Source organism: Quercus suber, unplaced genomic scaffold (genome assembly GCF_002906115.3).
Source record: "Quercus suber isolate HL8 unplaced genomic scaffold, Cork oak 2.0 scaffold_98, whole genome shotgun sequence".
Taxonomy (NCBI): Eukaryota; Viridiplantae; Streptophyta; class Magnoliopsida; order Fagales; family Fagaceae; genus Quercus; species Quercus suber.
The window spans coordinates 512,500-539,960 of NW_027069563.1; the positions used below are offsets into that span (position 1 = coordinate 512,500).

General features: G+C 33.7%; 1 protein-coding gene across 2 annotated transcripts; it reads left to right on the top strand.

Annotated features, from left to right (window-relative positions):
• Positions 1–11,042: 11,042 nt before the first annotated feature.
• LOC112014827 (GATA transcription factor 26) lies at positions 11,043–19,437 on the top strand. 2 transcript variants are annotated; one of them, XM_065774771.1, is made up of 8 exons: positions 11,043–11,598; positions 14,089–14,460; positions 15,278–15,710; positions 16,077–16,149; positions 16,463–16,566; positions 17,380–17,566; positions 17,668–17,782; positions 18,809–19,437. In XM_065774771.1, exons 1-8 carry the CDS (start codon positions 11,559–11,561, stop codon positions 19,117–19,119), a joined length of 1,635 nt encoding a protein of 544 aa, XP_065630843.1. In that variant the 5' UTR covers positions 11,043–11,558; the 3' UTR covers positions 19,120–19,437. The 2 variants fall into 2 exon arrangements, with proteins under 2 accessions (XP_065630843.1, XP_065630844.1); XM_065774772.1 differs by having other exon boundaries at positions 17,674–17,782.
• Positions 19,438–27,461: the final 8,024 nt, after the last annotated feature.

Sequence of the window (27,461 nt, forward strand, 5' to 3'; positions counted from 1 at the left end):
AAGGAAAATGTAACAATTAGGATACAATTAATTCATGATCATTCCCAACGGTCATGAACTTGATGACCTGCATCTGTTACAATTAGTGTAATAACTACATTCCAATTATGGAATAAGCATTTTTGAAGACAATGGTCACCCAGGTTGCCTATATAATGACAACATGATCCCATTTGTGAAGGAAGAATAAAAATTTGAATTGATTTCATATTCAGGCACTTGCAGCTAAGTTCTGAGATATCTCTGAATTAAGCATGGAAGACATTTAAGTCGGTACCACACTGGTGTCCTTCAATAGGATTTCCTTTGTTGGGCTTTATGGAGTTTAGTTGTGTTTGATTCGGATGACATCCCGACCCGAAATAATGTTGCGTGGTATAGAAACCATGCGCAGGATTTCATATTCGGTACCACACTGTTTTGTTGATTAGGGTTTCTTGATGTAGTTTTTGAGAGAGAGAAAAATTGTACTGCCGCACTTTGTATTTTTCCCTGATAATAGTAAAATTCTTGCAACTCCATGGACGTAGGAAAATTGCCGAACCATGTAAATACTGTGTTGTGCGTGTGATTATTTTTCTTTGGCGTGTGTTTTTTTCTCTATTTTATTTCTTACATGTTTGGGAATTTCATGTTAATTTCCCTACATCCATCATGTAGGTCTTCAGACACTTTTCTCTGTGTTCAAACCAGTAGCTTATTGAAATTTTTTGCATCATCAATAAATATGCTCAAATTTCATTTATGGATGTGTTCGCCTTGCAAGTTGTGCTTATCTAGAATTAGGGGTTAACTTACATAGCCTTCAAAAAAATGTAAATACGTTCCCCCACGGGATTATAACAATCATTGGTCTAGAATGTAATTTAACTAGATATAAGAGAACCTCAAAAGGCCCTCATTAATAGAAGTGATAATAAATTTTTACCCAAAAAAAAAAGTGATAATAATAATATGCATAAAGGAAATTTTGATCCCGTAATGAAACTAAAAGGAGAAGTGGCAAGCATATAACTGAGATATTTTTTTCCCCTTTAATGTGAAATTATCATAGAAGGATTTGTATTGGTTTATAGTTTTACTACTCTTGGATTCATAGTTTTTGTCATTGTTGAGTCATGGAACTGTCCTAAATGCCATAACTATTTGTTTCATTTTTATTCAATTGGACATACATTATTCCATTTTTATTTTACCGTACTAATCCTTACTATATTATTTTGTTGCTTACCATATCGTTAAATATAAGTTGAATATTCTTCTTTGATTTTACTCTCCATTATAGATTTTGGACATTGTTTCTTTTGTAGGCCTAAAAGTGGTACGGTAGTTGATGGATTTCTACAAGTTGGTGTTGAGTTCCAGGCTTGATTCTTAAATACAAACTTGGGTATAACAAAGACCAATCAAAGTTTTAAATTCTGTTCCGGAGACCGTTCTCAATTGACAATTGGAATGGAATATTCTAGTGCCGGTGTGTTTCAGTGCATCGTTTTGGGATTACGCACCGAATACACACACACACACACTCATATAGAATTTATATATATTTATACCTTCATATTTCATTATATCCAATTAACCAACACAAAATTTAAAATATGATATGCGAATAAAATTAGTCAAATGAAGAACTTGGATTTCAATGTTTAAAAAAATCCAACATAGTCTAGAATACCCCGAAATAGGCCAGAATTTATATACCAAAACAACCAAAATTCATCCATAAGACTAGAATGGTCTAGAACAAACTGAAATTTAGACTGAAACAAAACAAGAAGGTAAGTGCACCAAATTAAGCACCGAAATGGAATATTCTGGCTGAAACGGCCAGAACAAAATGGAATTTAAAACATTGATACCAATCTTTCATCAATTAACACTTAACCACGTCCTAAGAAAAAAAATACCCAACAATCATTTTTATTTTACTGTATCATTCCTTTTTTTTTTTTTTTTATTTGAAAAACACACACACACACACACGTATATATAGGGGAAGGGGGATGAGATAAGGGAATACACTCACACGGCAACACCAAAACTGCATGCACCAAATTAAGATACTTAGTGTTGTTGAGTCATCCCACATCGGTAAGTTGTGATACCTTTGAAAGTATTTATTACTGTATCATTCCTTACTATATTGTTTTGTCACTCACCATATCGCTTTATATAAGTTAAAGTTTTTTCTTTGTTTTTACTTTCCTTTATGGATTTTGGGTTTTTTTTTTTTTTTTTTTTTTTTTTTTTTTTTTTTTTGGCAGGGCTAAAAGTGCTATAGTAGTCTATAGACTTCTTCAAGTTGGTTTTGAGTTCAAGACTTGACTCTTAAATACGAACTTGGGTATAACAAGATCAATCTCTCAACAACTTAACCATATCAAAAAATGAAAAAAAAAAAACAATATTTTTGTTTTTGTTTTTGTTTTTGTTTTTGTTTTTGAGAATCAATTAACTGAAATTTCTTTAGGTAGACACACAATTAACATTTTTCTCATCCATTTTTTTTTTTCATTTCTTAACTGTTTGTAGTTATGGGCAGCCATGTATTGTACTATTGTGGGTAGGAGTGGCAAAATTGGACACGACTTGCGAACCCGTCACAACACGACACGACACAACATAACACGACATGAAATTAGCAGGTTATGGGTTAAATCTTAATGGATTCGTGTCATATTTGGGTTGACACGACTAACCCATTTAATAAATGGATTGGGTTAGTGTTCAACATATGGAACCCGTTTGACCTGTCTAATTAAATGGGTTGGGTTAGTGTTTAACTTTTTTAACCCGTCTAATTAAATAACATTTTATCAATATACCTTTCAAGCCCTAGATATATAAACTTATTAGTTGTTGTGGTTTATTTTCTTTGACATATAATGATTGATTATTTGTGATATTGAGATATACTTTTGTGCGTACCCTCTTCTATTGGATGGGCTGGGCTTAGAATTAGGTTCACAATTTACTTGTACAATGGGCTTAGCATTTCCTACCAAGAGTAGTTCCTAAAAATGCTATAGTAGTCTATAGACTTCTACAAGTTAGTTTTGAGTTCAAGACTTGACTCTTAAATACGAACTTAGGTATAACAAGATCAATCTCTCAACAACCACATCAAAAAATAAAAATAAACAATTTTTTTTTTTTTTTTTGAGAATCAATTAATTGAAATTTCTTTAGGTAGACACACAATTAACATTTTTCTCATCCATTTTTTTCATTTCTTAACTGTTTGTAGTTATGTGCAGCCATGTATTGTATTGTTGTGGGTAGGGGTGGCAAAATTGAACACGACCCGCAAATCCATGATACGACACGAAATTAGCAGGTTATGGGTTGAGTTTTAATGGGTTCGTGTCATATTTGGGTTAACATGACTGACTCGTTTAATAAATGGGTTGGGTTAATGTTCAACATATGGAACCTGTTTGACCTGTCTAATTAAATGACATTTTACCAATATACCTTTCAAACCTTAGATATATAAACTTATTAGTTGTTGTGGTTTATTTTTTTTTTACATATAGTGATTGATTATTTGTAATATTGAGATATACTTTTGTGCGTACCTTCTTCTACTGGATGGGCTGGGCTTAGAATTAGGCTCACAATTTACTTGTATAGTGGGCTTAGCGTTTCCTACCAAGGGTAGTTCCTCAACAGACGACCCAATAACTCCCCCTAGCTCTCATGAATTCCCTTCTCTCCTTTGTGAATTGCTCCCCCTCTTCTTCACTCAATTCTCTTATTTATAGCTTAAGACTGGTGGAGGTTTCATTATTACACTCTAGTTTCACTCGTGTGGGTGGTGTCCAATGTGATTATTCCTGACTAGGAATATGCCCCATTGGAAACAGCAGTAATGGCATTGGAACTTATTTCCACCTCCAAAAGATCACCCAGCAGCGATACTCCCCAAGGCAATATCAAACTACCGGGGACGTGGGCTGTTCTGAGCGAGTGTACTCCCGAGCAAGCTATAATGGACTGGGCATAGGCCCGTCTGTCATGCCTCCAAAACGATACGAACTTTCTGCGAGGCTTGGGCTCAGCTTTGGCCCTTTGGAATGTTCGAGCCGAGGCCCAATGAGCTTAAGGTCATATCTCGGACTTTCTATGAGGCTTGGGCTCAGCTTTGGCCATTGGGAATGTTCGAGCCAAGGCCCAGTGGGCTTGAGGTCACATCCCGTACAACTTTAGTTTTGAATGACTATTTGTAATGCAATTATTCGTTAGTTCTGAATTTTATATTAAAAATATTTTTTGTTTGTTTTTTTATATTTTTTTTTTCATTTTGAAAATATTTAATAAACAAGTCGACACGATTAACCTGTTTAATAAATGAGTCGTGTTAGGGTTGAAGAATTTTGACCCGTTTAATAAATATGTTGGGTTAGTATTGACATATGTAATTAGATACTCATAAGTTGACACGATACGAACTCGATACACAAATACAAATTACTACCCCTTGTTGTGGGTTGGTGTGGGGATTAGCGTGAGCCATGATGCAACCATGTGTTGTCATTGGGCTTTTAAGTCAGCTCCAGGCGGGTGGCTTCTAGTGGCTCTAATATATCTGACTGACACACCGTTTAGCCAATCACCACCGCTACACACGTCACTATTTTGATGGCTAAAAGTGGATTATGGTCAAGCACTCGTGTTCTCATTCATGAACCTATTTGGATTTTGGACCTAAAAAGCTAGTCTTAATTCTGTGACTCACGAGCCCACTAGATGATTGAAACAGTAAAAGGTTATAGACTTATTGTGCTTTCAATAACCCAAAAAAAATAAAAAACAAAGAGGGGTTAGGATTTAGAAATTTTTTTTTTAATGGAAAGGTTGGATTCAAATTCACTATTGCTTGAACTAATCTACATGATATATACTTTGATTCGCATTTTCTTTTTTCTTTTTAATTCGATCATGTCTCTCACCTTTTGGGGCTTTCAATATTTGATAGAGATGAAAGAGACCATTGATGTCATTATCTTTGATTCTTTGCTGAATTGGCCTACAAATTGACAAATTAGCTGCAGATAAGTTTTAGATATCTATCTCTATAAAATTCAAGTCATTAGAATTCTATTAAAAAAATTGAATTTTTAGTATAATGTTGCAAGCATGACTTTAGAATTAAAGAAGACAGAAATAATATGTTATTTTTTGGTGAATAGAAATAAGTTGTGTTACACAATTAGAGGGCAAATATATTTATATAAAAGGTAATGACAGAGAGTAGAGAGTTTTGGTAAGGAGAGAGGGTAAAATTCTATGTTAAAATTGCACATGCCGTTTTAGAGATTCTATATTAAATCCATATGGATATGATGCATTTCCTTATTTATTAAGTCATAAATGATTGACACATTTTAGTGTTTCTATCGGAAATATTTAAGGTTCAAATCTCTCAGAGGTGGCTCCATGTTGAAGACAGGATGATCATAGGACCAAATTGACTTGAAAAAAAAATTATATATAAAATTTTAAAATTTTATGATTTTTCTACCCTTAGAAAAAAAATTATAGCCATCCTAAATTTTTTTTAAGCCCAACAAAATTAAACTTTGGTCTTCTTAACAATATATTAGACCCTTAAAAAAAAAGCGAAAAAAAAAATGTTATTGAGCTAAAATTTAAAAGAAATATAGCTTGCAACATTGATAATGAAATTATCATGCAATGATTTTAAAATATAAAATTGTAAAATTTTATATATTTGTATGTGTGTGTGTGTGCGTGTGTGTGTTTTTGTCAATATACGAAGTTATATATTTATTAGATTTTGTATAATTTAAGTTTCTTAATCATCACGCTGGGAAAAAAATTTCTAGAGCCACTACTAAAAGCATTCCTCCCGTATTATAACTATTGAATTATTATCATCTAAAAAAAAAAAAATTTATTTCCCTACCATTTTTATAATTTTATTATAAAAATTTTTCTTAACATTTCCATTTTTATCTCAAAAGTGAGCAAAAGAATAAATGTAGAATATCCCAACATCTTCCCTCCAACTGATCTAACAATTTTAATGAATGCACTTAGCCAGTATATATATATATATATATATCCAATATAAGTTTTTTTTCCCCTTACCTTTTCTTTTCTTTAATACAATTTTATTGATATTATTTATATTTTTGAATTATCTGCCAAATTCTCAAAGCACTATCCATTTTTACTATATGACCATAATTGCTCTTTGTTGACATGAAGGGAAAACAAGACATTTGGACTTTCTACTGAAGTGGTACCTCTCTTGCTTCATAGAATTGGTAAGTTCAAGATTTCAATCATGTGTAATGGAAGGGGTGAGTTTTTAAGAGTAAGGTAAGGCCTACCCTCATTGTAGAGTCGTAGTTGACATTTGATTATTATTATTTTTTTAATAAATTTTTTGAAAAGGAGGCAAAAGGATAACCCAACAAGAGCATGCTATCATTTCTGGACTTTTAGCTTGCATTTTCTTTATTGCTCTCAAATTTATTCTCTACTTTCCTCTAATTACTCTCTCACACACCAACTACTCAACTTTCTGCTTGCTATATTACCAAATAAACCTCAAATTCCTTCCAAAACAGGAGGTTGTGCACACCTACAGGAAGATAATAAATGTGCTAATGCTCTTGTTAGGTTCGATTTTTCTTTATGATCATGTACTTTTACTGTTTTTGATAACTTACCATCTGTGATGGAGATTCTATTGTCTTTGGATGTAGAAGGCAAGGAGAGTAACAGACTTATTTCTATTTAGTAATGCAAATTTGTTTATGCAAACACACACACACACACACACACACACACACAAACACACACACACACAAAAAAAAAAAAAAAAAAAAAAAAGTAAAAAAGAGAGAGACATATAATTCCAAATTAAAAAATTACTTTGTACAGCCTTCTAATTTTTCTGTGAATATATAGCCAACATTTTGTTGTATTAGGAGTCTAATCCCATCACTCATGTGCGCACTAAACTTGTCTAAACATACCTTATCATATTATAGATTTTTTTTTCTCTCTCTCTCTCTCTCTAATTTATTATTAATATGAAAATCAGAGTTTACTTAACAAGATAATACGAGAGAGAATGGAGACAATACCCATGACTCATTGATTCACAAGCCTATATATCATTATATTATATATAAATCTAATGTTTTACCTAAGAAATAAAAATATTAACTATAATAAAGCCAAAAACAACTTACTAGATACATCTAACCACGGACCACCTAATAGAGGACTTTCTTTACCCTCTACAATTTAGTATAAAACAAGAGATCCCACCTACTGGTTTTCTACCTTGGCTGATTTGGTGTTATTATCTAAGTTCCATTACCTTAGATGTGCAACAATTATTATCTTCTTCTACAATTTTTATTATAAGATCACTTAAACATGATTAAGGTATAATTTAACCAACAATCTAAACTAGTAAATTTGACACATAATTCTACCAAATGACTAGCTTACGATCTTTCACTTGCTTTTTTTTTTTTGGTGATAATTATAAACATATTACTAACTCCGCAGGTCGAACTCTTTCACCACAAGACTCCTAAAATTGTGCACAGGGAGGTACCAATTAAACTACTAGACTCTTGGTTGATATTTCACTAGCTTCTTGGTGGATCTGCTTGGTGACATGGACCAAAACAAAGCCATGGTCAGTTTGGGCAACCAAAAATCTCATTAGGGTAAAGTCTTAAAAATTAATTTTATGCATAATTAACACAAAATCTAGTCTTAATGACAACACCATGAATAACACTAGTAATGTGGAGTTACTGGTGAGGGGATTATTCCAAAATTTAAGCTTTTTTTTTTTTTTTTGATGGGTCTATGAGAGGTCCATTGGACCTTTGGATTATATAATGTGAGATAAGCCAATAACCAACTTTTTTTTTTTTTTTTACCTTCTTTTAAACACTCTTTCCTAATATACACAGAATCCAAACTCTAGATTTTCTCTGCTATATAAAAAAAAAATTTACTACTAATTAAACTGATAGATTGCCATAAATTCCAATAAATTTCAGGAATGGGTATTTTGAGCACTTTATTATTTTAGCATAGTTTATGGATATCCAATTCCATACAAAAATTGAACATGACCATTGGTTTTACCGGAGATTAGGTCGATCTCCTGCCCTATTAAAGACGGCTTCTGTTTCAACTTTCAACTTTCATATTAAATTAATGACACAGAACTTCCTGTGACTATGCACATGACTACAACCATGCACCTCAATTCATTAGCTGTCCACGTGTCAGCCACAATAAATCCTACTTGATGGACCCTATAATGATATTAGGGATCTAATGGATTTGACATTTTTGTTAAAACTCAAAAAATCTGAAATCCACTTCAACTAATTCATCATTTTTCATGTAATTACAATGTTAAGAATCCTTTTTTTTTTTTTTTTTTCATATTAAAATAACAAATTATGATTGGTCTAAATTAATTTTTCACATGAATACATGGGTGTTTCTTTAACTCTTACCTACTTGTAAATATATCATGAAAAAGTTATAATTAAACTTACCATTTTCAATTAGAATTCTTTAAGACCTTCACAGAAATACCTAAGTGGTGAGATGATTGATTTAGAATATGACGTAAATTCAAATATCGTTATATTTAATTTACCATATTATCAGTTCATGAGGCGTTTATAGATACATAGTTAAATAATCTGATCAAAACATTGCGACATTAATTCTATAATATTTAAGAAAAATACAGAGTATCCTACAAGTCACACTTGAAAGGAAAACAATGAAATGGAGGAACTAGACCAAGGACCAGCAGTTATGAGCTCTGCCAAGGACCCACTAATGAGTCTGACTATATATCAAATTTTTTTTTCAACCTTAATTTAGTGTTTTAATTTTTTGTTTTTCTTCTTTTATATATATATATATATATGAGGTAATGTATGGCAAATTTTTCAGCAACTGCGTGCTGACCATCAATCTGGCATGTTGAACTAATTTCCACCCTTGATCATAACCAACATTGCGTTTCTTGAAGGTTTATCATAGCCAAATCTTCTTCTAATTTTTTATGTTATCACAAGCCAATTTTTATATACTGCTATGTTGATTCAGCCCAAAACAGAGATATATATACTATGTTAAAGACACAAGGATGATGTAATGGCCATTTAAGAGAAGCTTATCAAGGCCAAATTGGAATATGGTAATTATTTTATCAAATAAAATATAATAAATTGGGCCCATTGCGTGCTGACCATCAATCTGGCATGTTGAACTAATTTCCACCCTTGATCATAACCAACATTGCGTTTCTTGAAGGTTTATCATAGCCAAATCTTCTTCTAATTTTTTATGTTATCACAAGCCAATTTTTATATACTGCTATGTTGATTCAGCCCAAAACAGAGATATATATACTATGTTAAAGACACAAGGATGATGTAATGGCCATTTAAGAGAAGCTTATCAAGGCCAAATTGGAATATGGTAATTATTTTATCAAATAAAATATAATAAATTGGGCCCATCTAAAACAAATAATTTGATTGAATGAATGGTCTTGATGCAAAGATTGTAGTAAGTAAAAGGTATGAACAACACTATATATAACAAAACAGGCAACAAATTTAATCAATATAATAACAAGTCATGTTACTTGGCATGACGTTTAGGATATTGACCTATTTTTTGGTACTCAAAAAAGATTGATGTGATTATCAATTATCAGCCGTTGATTTTGGGGAAATTTTTTTTCATGAGCTGTATATCAGTTGGGTTTTAGATGCGTAATCAAAAATTATTTTTGATGAAAAGAAGCATCTATCTAATGGCTAGAATGTCCCTAGTCATACCTTTTTGGTGTAAAATTTTAGAGGTCGGAGAAGCCAACTTCTAAAACACATGGTAGGCAGACTTATAAATAAAAAAGAAAAAAAAAAACTACATGGCACCAAATGAGTCAAATTCATGGGATGCCCACTATGTACTATTGTCACATTACTGTCCTCTTTATTATTATTATTTTTTATATGGGTATTCACAATATATTTTTTTTTTCATAATTATTGATGTAATAAATCTTGATTACAAAAGCACTTTTAGATAGGTTTAGTGTTTACACTATTTTTATATTTGTGAAGTATATTTTTGCTTTTGAATTTTTATATTTATACTCAAAAGGCCTAAAATAAGTTGCTCACTGCCTTATCAATCACCCTTTAAACCTAAAACAATTCTCAAAAAAAGAAAAGAAAAGAAAGAAACACCCATAAACCTAAATTGAAAGAAGAAGAAGAGAAACAATGTTAATCTGGTGGGGTATCTCTCAATGCTCTCATTGCAATTGTTAGGCAAATGAACGATGGCCAAGGGATTTGTAACATCCAATGGTCACAAGGGCGGTGACTTTAGGCTTTATTCTTTTCAGAAAGACCCACTAAATTTATCAACATCATGTCATCACACACCTAAGAATATATATATATATATATATAAATAATATTTTAGGTAAAAAGGAAATAAAGAGGAAGAAGTCTAAGAAGGAAAATATATGAAGCCAAACAAACTCTCTTTGTTTCTTTCTCCTTTTCTTTCTTGTTCTGTAGCTATAGCTTTTCATTTTTTTTAATTAATATCTTTATCAAAATTTCAGCACTTCTATAATACCATATATAAGTTTTTTAGGAGAAAATTTTAAACCAATAAAAATAACTCAAATTCCACTTTAATTCTGTGGTCTTATTTTTCATGGGTTTTTTATTTTTATTTTTTCTGACTAAAAAATTTTATAGGGTTTTGAAAATTTACAAACACTCAGCTAGAAAAGTCTATAGTCAACAGGATATAGGCAATAATATTCTTCCAAATTCTACTTCTACCCCTCACCCCCTTTTGTGGGTTAAAAGGGAAAAAAAAAAAAAATTTCTTGAAATTTTACATTCTAATAAAAAAGAATTGAAATCTTAAAAAAAAAAAAAACATCAAATTAAAGTAAAAGAAAGCTGAACATTTACTTCATATACAATACAACAAGAGGTCACATACAACACACACAGAGACCCTCTCTCTTTCTCTTTCTCTTTCTTCTTTCTCTCCCATTTCACCTTCCTTTTTTCACAACCATTTATGAGATTCCTCCAATGGTCTTTTCTTTTCCATTGGATTGTACAGATTCCTAGCTGAAATACCCATCTTAATCCCTATATTTCTTGTTTATTTTTGGCTGTTCTTTGTGATTTTTCTGAGACTGTAAAGACATTAAAACTCTTCTGGGTCTCTTGGCTTTTGCTTTCTTATGCAAACTCTCTTTCTGGGTTGTTGCAGAAAAGCCTTTGTACCCAGTATTATTATTATGCCATACAAGGCTTGAAAAGAACAATTATATATTTTCACACAAATTTTTTTTTAATTAAAAAAAAAAATAAACTTTTGTCTATAAATTGGTGCTTTTTTATTTGCTACTTTTTTTTAATCTATTTCTGGGTGAATTTTCCTTGAATATCTTTTTCTTCACTTGAGGAAAAGAGAGAGACATGGGCAAGCAAGGGCCTTGCTGTCACTGTGGAGTTACAAGTGAGTTCTTGTTTCTCCTTTTTTTTTTTAATATATAATTTGAACATAAAATAAAAATTGGTTCTTCATTGCTTTAATTTTCAACTAAATCTTATGCAAATGGTTTTATATAAATAATTCCTTCATGGAAATGAATAACTGTGTAGGAAAGGGAAGATATTACCTGGACAAAGGAAATGAATTTACAGTATGTACTGCTCTTTGTATTGTTCTGTTTGCATATTCCAGAACCACAATTATTCTTGTTTTCAGTTTGAGTTTGTTCATTAATTTATTTTTTCATTTTTGATTGTTTCCTTAACTCTGTACTTTTTATCTCTTTGTTGGGGTTTCTCACCTTTGACTGTCTTTCAAGTTTAAACTAAATCACCTGTTCAAAATTGATTTTTGAGTCTGTTGAATGCTGGGTAGTTACAGAGTCTACACGTTACTTGTAGTGCTTTCCTCCCATTGCTCTCTAGGTGTTTGTGAACTAAAATACCAAGTCAAACTGTAGTTTCTGTTGGTGTTTTTGCTAACTTTAAGATTCAACTCACAAAAATGTTCCCTTTTTGTGATACCCGTGTGTCATTTCATTTTTGCCTTGGACTATGTTAATGATAGGTTTCTTCCTGGTGTTCCTTCTAAACCATTTCTTGCTGTTTGTCATTGAAGTGTGTCTGTGCTACCATTCTCTCAAACTTCACTGGTCATGGTTACTCTAAAGGCTCATGGTTTTAATAAGAACTACTCCTTAGAAAAACTACTTCTATTCAATGTGGAGCTTTTGTTCCAACTCACATTTTCATTTTCATTGGGATGGAAATTGTTCTGAAGCTTAAACTGTTCCGTTATAATTGCAAAAGAGTTTGGTTTGTTATCACAAAACTTAGTGTCAAGTACATTATCTTTGGGCGCCCACTTAACATTGAAGATGTTCTTAGCTATTTTCCACAACTTCAAAAGCTCAAGTCAGCTCAACAAAATTCAATTTTAATCATTTGAGTTAGTACTACAAGTATTCCTTTTGCTTATGAGTCTGTTGAATAGAAGTAGAACAAAGAGGGTAAAAGCTTATTCACATTACCAATCATTGTTACCTTCTAGTCTGTGCTTCAACCGTTTGAGCTTAATGTTAAAGGGACTCGAAGATTTAACAATGCTTAATTGGTTTTGGGAATTGCCAATGACCTTTAAGTCAAATGGCATTTCCTGGTGTTTCAAACAGAGCTATTAAGTGTTCCAACCCCCTTCCCCACTTACAATGTATCAAAAATTGGTTTTGGGAACTACTTCTGACAAATGGTGCTCTTGTGAGCAAAACCTCAAGAGCAATCCAATTCGTTTTGATTTGTTTGTTACTCAGTTAGTGCCCCTTGTCTCAGTCATTTGTTAATGGGTTAGAGTTCACCTGTTATATCAAAAAGAAAGTCCTATCTTCTTGTCTACTCCATCTAGACTTATGACACGGATTCTATCCTGTATTTCTTCCTGCATTAAGAGAAGTTCATATAGACTTATGCCACGGATTCCATCCCATGTTTCTTCTCGCATAAAGAGAATTATAGTAGTACCTCTCATCCTAGGTTACATTGGGAGAAGTGGCAACCTGGGTTTACATTTTTAAGTATGGATGGGAAACTATTGTTTTTTGAAAGGAAATGAAGCAATGAACTAACAATCTAAATCCGCCACATGCTAGAAAAAGGTACTTGCAAACCTGACAAATCATTAGTTGCAGGTAATGTCCATGTGAAACGTCTAACATCCATTTGTCCCATTCATCTAATTGTAAAAGTGATTTTTTGTTTCTATCTCTTCATAATTGCCATGCACTTTTTCCTTTCTAAAATTTGTTAACAATAAGTTGTGCTTGGCAACTCTTTGATTAAAGGTCAATGCTACTTTCATTCCTGGTCTGAGCTTATGCTCAAACACTATTATATGTTCGGCTGTCGAGCTAGAGCTGAGCTATGTTCTAATTTGAGAGGTTTGGGCTTTTCCAATCCTCTTTTCCATAGTCCAGCTATTATTAGTTCCATGGAACCAGCTGCTCTTATATTGTTCTATAAGAGTCATAGTTAACCATAATGCTATTTAAGAGGCATTGCTTCTGAGTATGCTGCTCTTTGCTTGTACAGTTGGTTAAAATGCTGGAACCGTTGTGTCATTCCAATCTGTCATTCAGCATGAAACTCTGTGGGTGAATACAAACTGTCATAAAATTGTTTAATCTTTGTCTTGCAGATAAGCTAAGCTTTGTCCATATAGTTTTGTAATGGCTTGTATGCACATTTTTCATCTTCTAGGCTTATCACTTCTTGATACATTGATGAGACGACACATCAGTTTGTGGGGTTCTTTTCATGTTAACATGACAAATGAAATTGGATTAATTTGAAGTTTTAGATGAGCAATTGCTTAAAGTTCATCTGCTAATCTGTATTATATCTCTCTTGTGCTTAAAGTCATTTTATTGTACTGATTGCTGACAGCCAAGCATTTTAACAGGCACTCCTCTTTGGCGCAATGGTCCTCCTGATAAGCCAGTCTTGTGCAATGCATGTGGTTCTCGGTGGAGGACAAAGGGAACACTCGCAAATTATACCCCTCTACATGCACGGGCAGAACCTGATGATTATGAGGATCACAGGTATTCCAGGGTGAAAAGTATATCAGTAAATAAGAACAAAGAAGTGAAACTGCTCAAAAGAAAGCAAAATAGTGATAATATGATGGTTGGAGGGGGTGCCCCCGATTACAACCAGGGTTTTCGGAAGGTGATAGATGAAGATACAAGTAATAGATCAAGTTCTGGCTCGGCCATTTCTAACTCGGAGAGCTGTGCACAATTTGGCAGTGCAGATGCAAGTGATTTGACAGGTTGGACACTCACTACAACTAGTAGTCTTGGGGCCTGTTTCTTTATTGCAAAAAGAGATTCTATTTTATTTCATTAGGGCAAAGAGTGATGGAGTTTACCTTATTTTAAAGTCAATGGAAGAGTTGTTAATTCGTTTCCAAATGTCTAATTGCCTGTTGCTATTATAAGTTTTATGTTTGGTATTAGGGAAAAGTGGATTCAGGAAAAAGGTTCCATAATAAAAGAGAAAAAACAGAGAAGAAGACACTATGATATGTAGTTTGCACCTTTGCAGCAAAATAAGATTGATGTCTTGTTAGATACAAGTCAAAATAAAAGAAGCACCCTCCTTTCATTTTTCAGAATGCGAAACTCTGGAAGTTGGCTGCTATTCACATCATGTTCATCTCTTATTGGCGAGAAATTCATGGTTTTATGGTACTAAGAAAAATCATTATGATAAATGCCTTATTTGATTAGTATAATTAACTCCATCTCCATGATTGTATTCCCCCTTTAATCTAATGGAGCCCAAAAGTAATTCAACACCATTGATTTTCCTTGATCAAAGTTCTAGTTGTGGCTGACAGTTCTAAGTGCATTTTTCCTGTATTCATGTAAGGTATTCATTGTTATAATTTTTTTCTGCAGGTTTTTTCCTTGGGAAGTAGATCTTTATCTGAATGAGTTTTGGTTATGGACTCATTTTTAATCTGTTTCATTTATTTTTTTCATCAGCATTTGATTTTTTTACTGTACCTGCATGATGAAGTTTTGTTCTTTTATAATATCTTAGTAAATCTGACAATATGTGTCATCCAATTGGTGTCCTTCCAGGTCCAGCTCAGTCAATGGTGTGGGACTCAATGGTGCCTTCTAGAAAGAGGACATGTGTGAGTCGTCCAAAGCAATCTCCAGTTGAGAAGCTTACAAAAGATCTTTATACAATTTTACATGAACAACAGTCTTCATATTTCTCTGCATCTTCTGAAGATGATCTGCTTTTTGAGAGCGAAACACCAATGGTCTCTGTTGAGATAGGACATGGTAGTGTTCTCATTAGGCATCCAAGCTCAATAGTTCGAGAAGAGGAATCTGAAGCTAGCTCACTTTCGGTTGAGAACAAACAATTTCCATCTAATGAGGCTTATTCCCACTATTCAATCACTTCTGTACATAATGGCAGCAAAGGTGTCAATTTCCCAAGTGCTGGAGTCGAAAAAATTAAGAATCATGCTGGACAAGGGATGCAACCAGAGCATCTTAAAAGGTAACTTCTTCCTGCACTAGTTTCAGAACTTATGCATAATTATGTATGAAGATGCATATGCAGGTATTGTCATTCAACTTAGAAAGGAAGTTTTATACTTGTTGACCTGCAAAAATTTTTAGTACAATAGAATTGTAATCGGTAAACATAACTTTAGATTCGTGTCCCAACATTGATACAGAGCCTGCAACTTGTTTCAAAAGAAATAATAGAAATGTCTTTGCTGTGTATTTTCCCTAGAACACTGATCATAAGTGTGACTGTGAGTCATGGACCATATGTGGAGAAACTGTTACTCCATGGGCAGGGAAACATGTTGAAATCATCTCTCACCATAATTAATATTTCTTCTGTTTGCAATTACAGGGACAAGTCTCAGAATGAAAACCTACAAATCCTGGCCAGCCATAATTCACCACTGTGTAATATAGATTTGAATGTAAGTTTTGTTCCTATGCTTCTTCTTTGGTTGTGCCACTGAAGCTGATTTTTTTTCAAATTTGATGTTATTTAACTAATAGCAAATGCAAATAAGGCCTGTGATCAAGTCATCCATTTCTTTAGGAAGCAACCTAAACCGTACATAACTTTATGCATACTATATGTGGTGTTCACAAACTTCTGAATTTTTGTAATGGTTATGATCTCTTCAATTCTTGTCTTATTCCTATATCCTGTTGCAGAGTGATCCTGGATCCACATTAATTGATGTGTTGAGTGCTTATCATAATTGTAGTTCATGTTTTGTGTAGGATGTTCTAAACTTTGAGGAGTTAATGAGAAACTTGACAAATGAAGAGCAACAGCAATTACTGAAGTATTTATCTCCAGTTGACACTCTTAAAGTTCCTGATAGGTTGGCATCCTTTTTGTCATATAATCTTGACATTTATCACTGTTGACCACAAGATACTTTTTCCATAAAATGTCATGTGCAACGATGAGCATTTATTTATTTTTAATTTTGCAAGATGAAACACGTTGCATATGCTGTGTTTCATCAATATGTCCTTTGCAAGCATGAATATGTTAAGTCCATGTTAGGTATGTTTAAAACCATTTCATACATACATTTGCAATTGAGTGGACAATCCAGTCTTTTGGAGTGGAGCAATATTGCTGCATGAGTTTAAGTTATAGCAAAGCAGATAGATGCACACACACTGACACACACACTCTTGAATCCTGATGCTTCAATTCTTTTTGAGAGTGTCACTTAGTATCCAAAGAGAAAGATTAAATAAGGTGAGCTATAGTCTATGGTGTTCACCTTGTTTGGTATTTACTGGGTAATGCCAAAGACTGGTGGAGCTTTTAGCATGTTGGCAAGAAAAGTTTGGTCGTCATCACAATGGTGTTATTTGGATGGCTGTCCCTTATTGCTTGATGTGGTGCATTTGGCAGGAGAGAAACAACTGGTGCTTTGAGGATTCAGAAAGGACAGTAGCTGATCTTAAACTTTTCTTCTTTAGAACACTGACTAATTGGATGTCCATCGTTGGAAGCCATTCCATTTTTTCAATCTATGATTTGATGGATGTTTGTAACTTATGTACTAGATTGTTATGATCCCTAGCTGTATACGTCGTGTATAGATTTGAATAAATTTTACATTACTTATCCAAAATAAAGATCCTGCCCTCATGATTGTTTTAATTGTTGCATGCAGCCTCAAAAGCACTTTTGATAGCCCTCAATTCAAGGAGAACTTAATTTACTTTCAGCAACTGCTTGTGGAAGGGGTATTTGACAACTCCTTCTCAGGAGCAAAATCTGAAGACTGCAAGAATTTGAAAAGGCTTGCAATATGCAATTCGTTGAAATGCAAATGGGTTGAAAGCTATCATCTACTTAAGGTTTGAGCTGGCTTTTAAAATCTGAATGTCATTAGATGAAAATTTTAAAATTAATTGATTCTTCCGCCATTGTATGGCAACTTATTAACATCTTTCTATAGCTGCAGAAATATAAAAATAGTTCTGGAGGATCTGTTTTAGGACCCAATGCAACTGCCTCAAGTAATTTCATAAATGTCAAGAGATTTCGTGACAGCCAAAGCCAAAATCTTCCAGGTTTGGTGAAGATTTTATTTTTGGCAGTAATTTGTTGAATGGCCTTGTTTTTTTGTCTGAATATATCTGGTGGACATGGAAACACTTCAAAGGGTTTAACTCAACTTTTTTTTTTTTTGATAACTCGAAGGGTTTAACTCAACTTGGATTTTCTTATGCTTGGTTTTTCCTATGAGGAGGAAAATTACTTGAGAAGCCTAAAAAGAGCTTCAAAAGTTGAGTCAATGTCTTTGCCTAATGACAACTAGGTGTTACTTGTACAACTGATGTGGTGAAAAGATAGTCTTCTTAACATCATCTGCAAGTTTTTCCATCCAGTTAGAAAGTGAATACAAACAACTTTTCAAAACTTGCGTTCTTCCATTGTTTCTGTTCTATCTTGTTTAAGTTACTTTTATTGTAATTATAAATTATATTAGTAAGATAAAGTTTATGAATCACACAGACACAAGTCAAATACAATAACAAGAAGTCTAAGCCCCCTTTTCTCCTTGCACTTCTCAATTCCTCTTGTCCTGTCCACCAATAAGTTGTATTCCATTCTTGTGGTTCTAGGTTAATTTGGCAGTTGGCACTACCTGGAAATACACAATCCTCATAATCACCTTTGGACTGGACATGGGACACCGAGAGTTGTTCCTATTAGGCATTTTATGTACATAAGCTAAGGCAATATTCTCTCATATTTAAAATAATAATAGTAATTAATTAATTATGGGGCCTTTAAAGTGCTCTTGGACTTGGAACCCCAAGAAGGCATACTCATAAGACAAAGCAAATATGAAGTTATTTTCACCAGAGAATGGATAATACTGGAAATTTACCTCTCTCTCTCTCCAAACATTCAATTACAGTGGTTTTAAAGTATGAGATGATGACTAGATATGCTAAGCCCCATGGACAATTTTGTTTTGTAGATTGTAAAGTGAGCAGCATTATCACTTTAAAACTTCATAAAATGGTAATATTTGCAATGACATTAATATGCACTGGAATGGTTCTTAAAGAGTATCCTGCATCTTGCAGAAGTGAAGACTGCAATGAAGTGCCCAAAAAGGGTGATTGTGAAGGCTAGCTATGAGAACAAGGAACTCATAGACAATGATAGTTCTTGCTTTAGTCCAAGAAGCCTATTTGCTTTGCCAACTGAAGGTAGCTCCCTCATGTTGGATTCTTTCAATTTTGTAGAAGAAAATTCTGATCACGATCTGCTGCTGGATGTGCCATCCAATGGCTCTTTCCCACAGGCAGAGCTCCTTCACCCATCTTTAAGTTTTGATGGCCAACAGGCAAGCACTAGTAGTAGTTCAATATACCCATACCTTGTCCGTCGCTGACAATGTAAACGGTTTCTACTCACTAGGGCTATATTGTAGGTATGCCTTTGAAACCTGTGACTTGGATTCACATATTTTGATGGTAAACAGGAAGTCTGTGAATGAGGTTTGTTGGTTGCGCCTTATTTCTTTTATCCTTTTTGAACTCGGAATAGTAAGGGTTGAATTTTGTGGGCTTTTTGTATAGGTTACAACAGATTGTAATATATAGCTCATAATACGGAACTGGTAATTCCAGAGTTTTGTATGCAATTTTTAGTTTGTCTTGCATAGTAACTTAAACATACCCTATTGTAGGGTTGCTTTATTTGTACTCAATATTTTAGCCAAGAAAAAATGAAAAGAAAATATATGTACTTTAAAAAAAGGGTGTGAAAACTTTGTGGGATGCATGTGAAGGAAGTGGACGTTTAGCCTGCCTTTATGGCGTGTGGTGGTGTCCTGCATTGTTCAATTGGCTGATTGCATCATAAGATTCATAACAATCTGTCTGCTATCCACCAAAGGATAAAAATATAAAGAAAGAAAAGAAAGTGGTGCTTACATGGTAAGCTTCAGAGTTTGACCTTACTTTTAAATTTAATCTATAAGTTTTAACGTACTTAGTGTTGATGTTATTGTTTCAAATTTGTTGCTATCTGTGTCTGTAATAAATTATTTTCATTGAAAGTAACTAGGTACCACACAACAACACTTTGGTTAGGAAAATCTTAGCTTCTTGAGGCTTGAATATTTCACCCTTCTGCCCTAGACTGGGCTTGAGTACAGAATTTATTGTGCGTATGCTTTGTGGCGTCAAGATTCTTTTGGAACGATTGGGGTATTCCAGGTTTATGCTTCTCCTCTTTTGGTTCACCCCTTTACGATTGGTTACATGTCAATTGTAATTCTTTGATGATACTCCATGAACATATTGGTTTTCCACTCAAACAAGCAATTCTTTGGGCCTCAAGCAAACTTTTTGGAGAATTGCATTCATAGGGCCTTTGAATTTTTCTTGGTTTAGGCGGGTAGTTATTTGTTTTTTTTTTTTTTCCAAATTTTTTTCAGATAAAATTGCTTGTCTAGCTAAGGAATTGGCTACTGCATTCCCTTATTGACGAACATGAGAAAAGCTAATACATTAAAACTAAAGAGGCTAAAGATCTTTGAATCTTAGATTAAGTGACCGAACATGGTAAGAGAGTTTCCTGATCTTTGGATTAAGTTCAATGAATGAGGGGCCTCTTCTTGAGTTGGAAAACTTCAAACCATAGCAATATGCAGTCCAACTAATATTTACTGATTCTAAGAGTGATTTCAATTATGTAAGATTTTTTGCAACGGGGTTACTTTTATGAAGGGGAATGAAATAAGTAAATTTGGAAGTTATACTTCATAGCAATGTGAATGAATTAGAGGAAAATGGAAAAGTAATTTAGTTTTCTATTATATAGACAAAATATAAGGGAAAAAAAAGGTGGTGCAGTGATTTGATCATACTGTGTGTTTAAAAATTTGAAAAATTGTATGATAGATAAACGTGTTTCATGTTTATTCAAGAATGTAAATATCGTTTTAAAGATATATGAAATTAGTATTTATCTTTATCTATTTGAGAGTCTGTCTTGTATAAATTTAAATGTTGACAACGTATAAAAAATTGTATTGAATTTTTGAGCTACAAATTATTAGCTAGCCTAACGTGGAGGTATGAACTCTATCAAAGTAGTCCATTTATCAAATTAGGAGATGTTGATTCTCTCAAAGCAACTAATAAAAAGTTAGGTTCTTAACACTTGCATAGAAGTCAAACATGTTTTCATTGGGCAGTAAATAGTCATATGTGTACTACCTTGGCTGCTTTGGGAAGATCATAGGCTAAGGATTTTGTTTTGTTAAATTATCTTCTCGTTACTTTTGATAACTTGGTGGACTTTAGTCTTTGACTTGTTCTTATCATTTTTTTAGTATAATATACTTCCTTAATTACAGGAATTAGCCTCTTCAAAACAAAAATTTGAAGGTAAAATTGCCTACTATAACCTCTCTCAAACCCTACAAAAGTGAGAAATTTATGCACAGAGTATGACCTTTTTTTTTTCTTAATTACCCTCAAAAATAACCTAAGAAAGTTGAAATTATTTTGGAAGTGCTTTTGGATCAAGCCTAATTAATATATGGTAGTAAGGATATCTTAGAAGTTTGCATGCAAACCCATACCCATACAAGGAGAAAAATCACAAAGAGAATAAATTCCAGTAAATAATGGTCATAAGCATAAACCAATATCCATACCTCTTTAAATACACAATGCATTTTCATCAAGCGGATGGTAATTCAAATCTTAATACAAGCAATTGCAAATAGTTTATAAGTATTCAACCATTCAAAATTTCAACTGTTGAGTATTAAATCGAACCAAAATAGAAATCAACAAATGATTTAATGGAACAATTAGAAATTTGTAATTTTTTTTATTATTAAATAATTTCAATGAAGGGCACCAAAGGGTGCAGTACATTAAAAGTATAGAAGAGACTTTATAAGGTTTGTGTATATCTATTTTATGCTAAAAATACGTACTCTCTAGGGGAAATAAAAAAATTTCACAGATTTAAATTAAATGAGAATTACTAAAGTGGGTTTGAATAAACTCAATTAGTAAGTCTCTGTTATTGAATAAAATATTTGTGTTCAAATTCTTTCTACATCAAAATTAATTGACGTTTTAACTTAATAATAAAGAATGATCATCATACAGGGCAAACTATAAGTTCAAATTTTATCATATTTATAAAAAAAAAAAAAAGAAAAAAAAAGCAAGAACCATTCAAAGATAATTGAAAGATAAGTGTTGCCCTTTGGTGCAAGTAGCAAAAGCTATGTGCATGTGTAATTCAAGTGGGCCAACCATTAGCTATGTGCTTGTGCAATTCAAGGGGGAATATTTGGCTACATATTTGGAATCATCTTTTAGAGTTTGTAGAGCCTTTTTGGTGCAACTAAACCAGCACATACCTTGCCTAGGAGAAAATACACCATGCATCGGATACATGGTATACCTCCCCCTTGCCGAAACCATGAAACAGATGACGATTCTTGGAAATCAAAACCATACACGATGTGACTATCATGGTTTCTGGACCTGCTTTGACTGATTCCTTCACTGACCACTAATAGCAGAAGCTAATTTAACCGAGGCCATGAATTGTGAGCCATTAACTTATGACTCAAAAACAGTAGGCAAGTTGACTAGCGTCTGTCTATGAGTCTATCCATGAAAGACACAAAATAGAGTTGTGGACAGCACAAAATATAGTTCTAAACAAGATTCACTATACAAAATAGCAATTACATTGCATACTTTTACTACCTCTACCTCCCTAATTTGAAGCCAAAACAAAGTTCCTATCCTCTCCATTTTGCTTTTTGAAATAGACATGGTCCATTTGAAAAACACCCTTTTTCCCATACTGGCTACCACATCAACAGCTCCCAAAAAGTCAATGACCCCAAAACACATCCCTTTTTTCCCATTTAGCATCCAAAATTTACAACCCCTAAAATTAGTCAACGACCCACAAAACATACTAACACTTCTTCCACCATGGTAAGACCAAAACTTCCATTTTTTTTTCTCCGAACCTACTCATCTTCATCATCAAATACTTCAAACCCCTTTTCCGGCCACCAACACAGCCGCGGAAAAGTCACTCCACGCCGCATACAAATCTCTAAAACACTAACACCATCATTCTTTTCTTCTTCTTCTTCATCATACCTTTGTTTTAACATTTTCAACACATCCAATATTGTAACCTCCTTTCCAATTACGCCACGATTATTCTTCACTCCCTCTGCTCTGTTCTCCTCCTGCGCCATTGACGCCGGCAGCACGCGGTACCTCTCGCTACCATTCGCCTTTTCGCGCAACTTCTCCTGATTCTTCTCTTCACCTTCTTCCTCCTCGGCTTCTTCCCAATCGTTTTCTTCCGATTCAGAATCAACAATTACGGTATCTCCAGAAGGAAACTCCCGCTTTCTCTTTGTAGAGCCTTCCATGGAAATTTGGGCTTCTTCATCTTTGTTCTCTTCCACTGCCATTTCTTCAATAATTTCAGTATCTTGATGAGTCAATTGAGCCTCAGAATCCAAATTTTTCGAAAGCCCTAATTCCTTCGGTTGCTCCGGAAACCCTAGATCAGAGTCCTTCCCCAAATCAACAGCCTCATCGCCGTCCGTACAATTGGGCTCGGGAGCGCGTGGTCCGTCGACCGCCGGATCATCGGCGGCCACCGGTGGCTGCTGTTCTTCCGAGCTGGCGACTAGGGAACCCTCGGTTGGGGTCTGGAACAGGTCCTGAGGGGTACCATCGTCTTTCTTCTGCTCCTCCTCCTCGTCGTCGAAAGAGTCTGGCAGAGACACCATGACGATCCCCGTGGACTCCACTTCCACTTCCTTGGGCTGGGTCGGGTCGTCGGAGTCTTCGTTGGCGTCGTGGTAGGAGCATCCGTCGGGTCCTGAGAACCCGCAGTGGCGTAAGAGCTCCTCTTGCGAGGCCGACACGTGGCAGAGCTCCGTAATTGAGGCAAATGGGTCGTCCATTTTTAGGGTTTGGAGTCAGAACTCCGAAATCGGAACCATACAAGGGTTTTTACCGTTTTGTTTTGTTTTTCTTATATATATATATATATATATATTTTTTTTTTTTTAATTGAGCGGAAATTTAAAACGGTTATTATTTTGAGTTTTGGGGATTTTTAATTTTATTGGGTTTTGCTTCCCGCCTTTTTTTTTCTCTTCTGGTTGATAAATTTTGATTGACGGTTGGGCTTGGGCTTTCGCTTTCGCGGGTTTCAGTTTTTAATAACTTTCTCGAAGCGGTGTCGTTTATTGTGAATTTCTTGGGAGTCTTAAGGGATGACAATGAGACCCCACGGGGCTGAAAGATGGGGTCTTTGGCCTTGCATGGTTTTTTTTTTACCCCATTCTCACCTCGGCCCGCATGATGGGAAAAATATCTTGCCCCATCACCGCCCTTTAAGGCCTTGCGAATTCCTGTCTTATCCCGTAAAACTCTATTTCTTGTTAATTTGTCCTACAACTATTACAATTTTTTCAAATAAAATTGTTTGTTTTAATAATAAAAATATACTTGAAATTATAAATAAATTTATCCCATTAAATCAAACTAATTTTTAGCAAAAACTGAATAATATTATCTAAGTGTTTAATACAACAATATCACAACAAAAATATCATAGAATGCACAATAAAGTAATCCAAACTCTTAATACATAACAAAATAAAAATTGCCTAGTTCTTCAAAAAGAATCTCCACTTTCTTCCATCATTGTGAAACCACTTTCTTCTTCATCATCATAATCATCCAGGATGTTTTGGAATGCATCTTCAATTCCATCTATAGTAGATGAAAAGCCTAAAAAAAGGTAAAATAAATTCAATCAAATAATTGAAAAATATAATAAATAATGCAGCAACATAAATCATTGCATAATTAAACTAGTAAATTTATTTACCATTAATTTCAGCCCATAACCAATTTTGAGCACACATTAATGCCTCCACAGTCTTTTGATTAAGTTTACTGCGATGTGGACTTAACAATCGATCACTTGTGCTAAATGATGACTCTGAGGCAACAATTGACACTAGAATGGTAAGGACATCCCTTGCAATACGTTTCAAAGTAGGATACTTAGGCCCACTAGATTTCCACCATGCTAAAATGTCAAAATCCACAGTTCTTGGCATTAAATCATCCTCAAGGTAATGGTCCAACTCCAATTTAATATTCCCACCCCTTTTTTTTCTGACTAAGGTATCTTTCAAAGTCCATAAGGGAGTCATCAACTTGCGGATCATCTCCCACACAAGGGCCACAAATACTTTCCCTACCCATTCTCCCAGAATTGTAGCCACGAAATCATTTCATAACAAATATCTTTAACCCTTTGAATTTCATTATCAGCTTCATCACCATAAATTATTGGAAAATAATATTCTAACAATTCAATCTTATATCTTGGCTCTAAAATGGTTGCCACGGCCATAACACCATGAATCACATTCCGGTAACAATCAAATTTTTCCAACATTTTAAATGCCATACTCCTAATCACCTCACTTGCGCTCGTAAAACCAAGAATTCAAAGCTATTTTTATTTCACACACCTTACGAAAGAAAAGATTAGCTGTGGGGTGTGAGGTACTTGAGAATAGCTTTGTAACCTTGTGAAACATTGCCAGTCTCTCACATATACTACTTGTCATCTCCCATTCTTCCTTCGTTGGAATGCACTTATAAGATGACTCACATATTTTCAATCGATAAAAGACATTTTGATACTTTATAGCAATAGAAAGCATGAGATAGTTAGAGTTCCAACAAGTCTTACAATCAAGGGCCAGTTCTTTGGTGCATTCAACATGTGTTTTTCGGGCTGTTTCTTCAAACTTCTGCCTTCTCTTTGTTGATGCAATTTAAAATCTCACACTCTCTCGAACCTTTTCAATGCATGATCCAATTACATCCAAACCATCATGAACAATCAAATTAAGAACATGTGCTGCACAACGCATATGCAACATTGAACCACATATAATAAGTGCACCACATTGAAGCTTATCTAAGATAATTTTTATAATTGCATCATTGGTATTGCTATTGTCCATAGTCAGTAGATAACTTCCTATCAATATTCCACTCCAACAAAGTATCTAGAAGGACACTAGAAAGCACTTCTTTTGTACGTGGATGTTAAATATATTAGCAACGCGCTAATATGTCTAATATATCTCTAACAGTGGAGATGACATATAAATAAACCTTAAATGAAAATTTTAAATAATTAGAACTAACAATGATATAAGTTCATAAAACATTTGAAATGAATTTAATTAAAACATAAAAATGAATATATACTTTTAAAAAGTACCTCATAACTCAGTTTTGTAATCTCCACAAACCATCAATGAAGTGTGTTGTTACAACCATAAAGCCTCGCCTTTTGTTTTGTGAAGTCCACATATCAGTGGTAATATATATTCTACCTTGATTCTTATCAATTTCATGCTTTGATTTCTCCCTTTCTTTGATTCCTAGAAACCATCCTAAACAATGGTTGAAGAGAAAAGTTGAATATTTTCTAAAACCAATGTGGTCAACTATAGAAAGGGGATACTCATGCAAGATAATCATAAAAGCAAGTTCATTTCTTGATACATATTGATCAAAATGATAAGCATTCACACCCGCCATTGAATCCACTTTATTTTGATCCTTCACCAATTTTTTTTGATTCATATCCCTAATGTCTTGAAGCTTTCTCCTTGGACATATTTTCACGTGGTCATAAAAATGTTTAGTGCCATAATTGGATCCCCTTACTAGTAATTTCTTACAATAATTGCACTCAGCCTTATCTTTCTCAGCAACTCTCTTTCTCTTAAAATGATTCCAAACAATTGATTTGTACGTCCCCTCTTCTTCAATTATCTCATTGTTAGGCTGGACTGCTTGGACATCTTTTGGCATATTCAATAGAGGTGATGACGGGGTTGCATTATCTTCATCTACTATCAAAGGAAATTGATCGTTGCTAGATGGATTGGAACTACCAATGTTTTCATGTGAAGTCATTTTTTTTCCTGAGGTTAATTTAGCAACTTAGTAATGGACAAACTATATTTCTCCAAAAAAGATAATTTAAAATAATGGGACAGAAAAAAAAATTAATGAATAATATGAAACAATGAGTTTTAACCTAATCTGGAGCTTTTATTTTTTTCTAACATATATATATATATATATATATTTATTGGCATAAATGCACTTTTAGTCCCTACATTTTAACTTTTTTCCATTTTAGTCCCTACATTTTATTTTTACCACTTTTAATCCCTAAACCAATTAACGCCCTTCATTTAAGTCCTTGAAACACCATTCCGTCACCAAACTAACGGGGAAACTAACGGATCAATAAAAAATATTATTAAAAAAATTATTTGGCATTTTTTAAATGCCAAAAAAAAAAAAAATTAATTAATTACTCAATTTTTTACAAGTTCTTCCCAAATCCAAGAAATAAACACAACATCCAAACCAATATATGACAAACCTCGAATCTAAATCCAGCAACCAAATCGTTTTTTTTTTAAAATCCAGCAACCAAATCTAATCTCTATGAAATCCAGAAAAACAAGAAACAAATCAAAGAAACCAACAGTGCAAGTCGAAGAGAACAAGAGCAAACCTAGAATCAAACTTCACCTTCTCACAATCAAACCCAGAACAAGATCAAGAATACTCAGCAAACTTCATGTTCTCACATTCAAAC

Coding starts and splice junctions, on each gene's coding strand:
- LOC112014827 (XM_065774771.1), top strand. CDS start 11,559: ATGGGCAAGCAAGGGCCTTGCTGTCACTGTGGAGTTACAA. Junction 14,461..15,277: donor AGATGCAAGTGATTTGACAG/GTTGGACACTCA, acceptor GTGTCCTTCCAG/GTCCAGCTCAGTCAATGGTG. Junction 15,711..16,076: donor CAACCAGAGCATCTTAAAAG/GTAACTTCTTCC, acceptor TTGCAATTACAG/GGACAAGTCTCAGAATGAAA.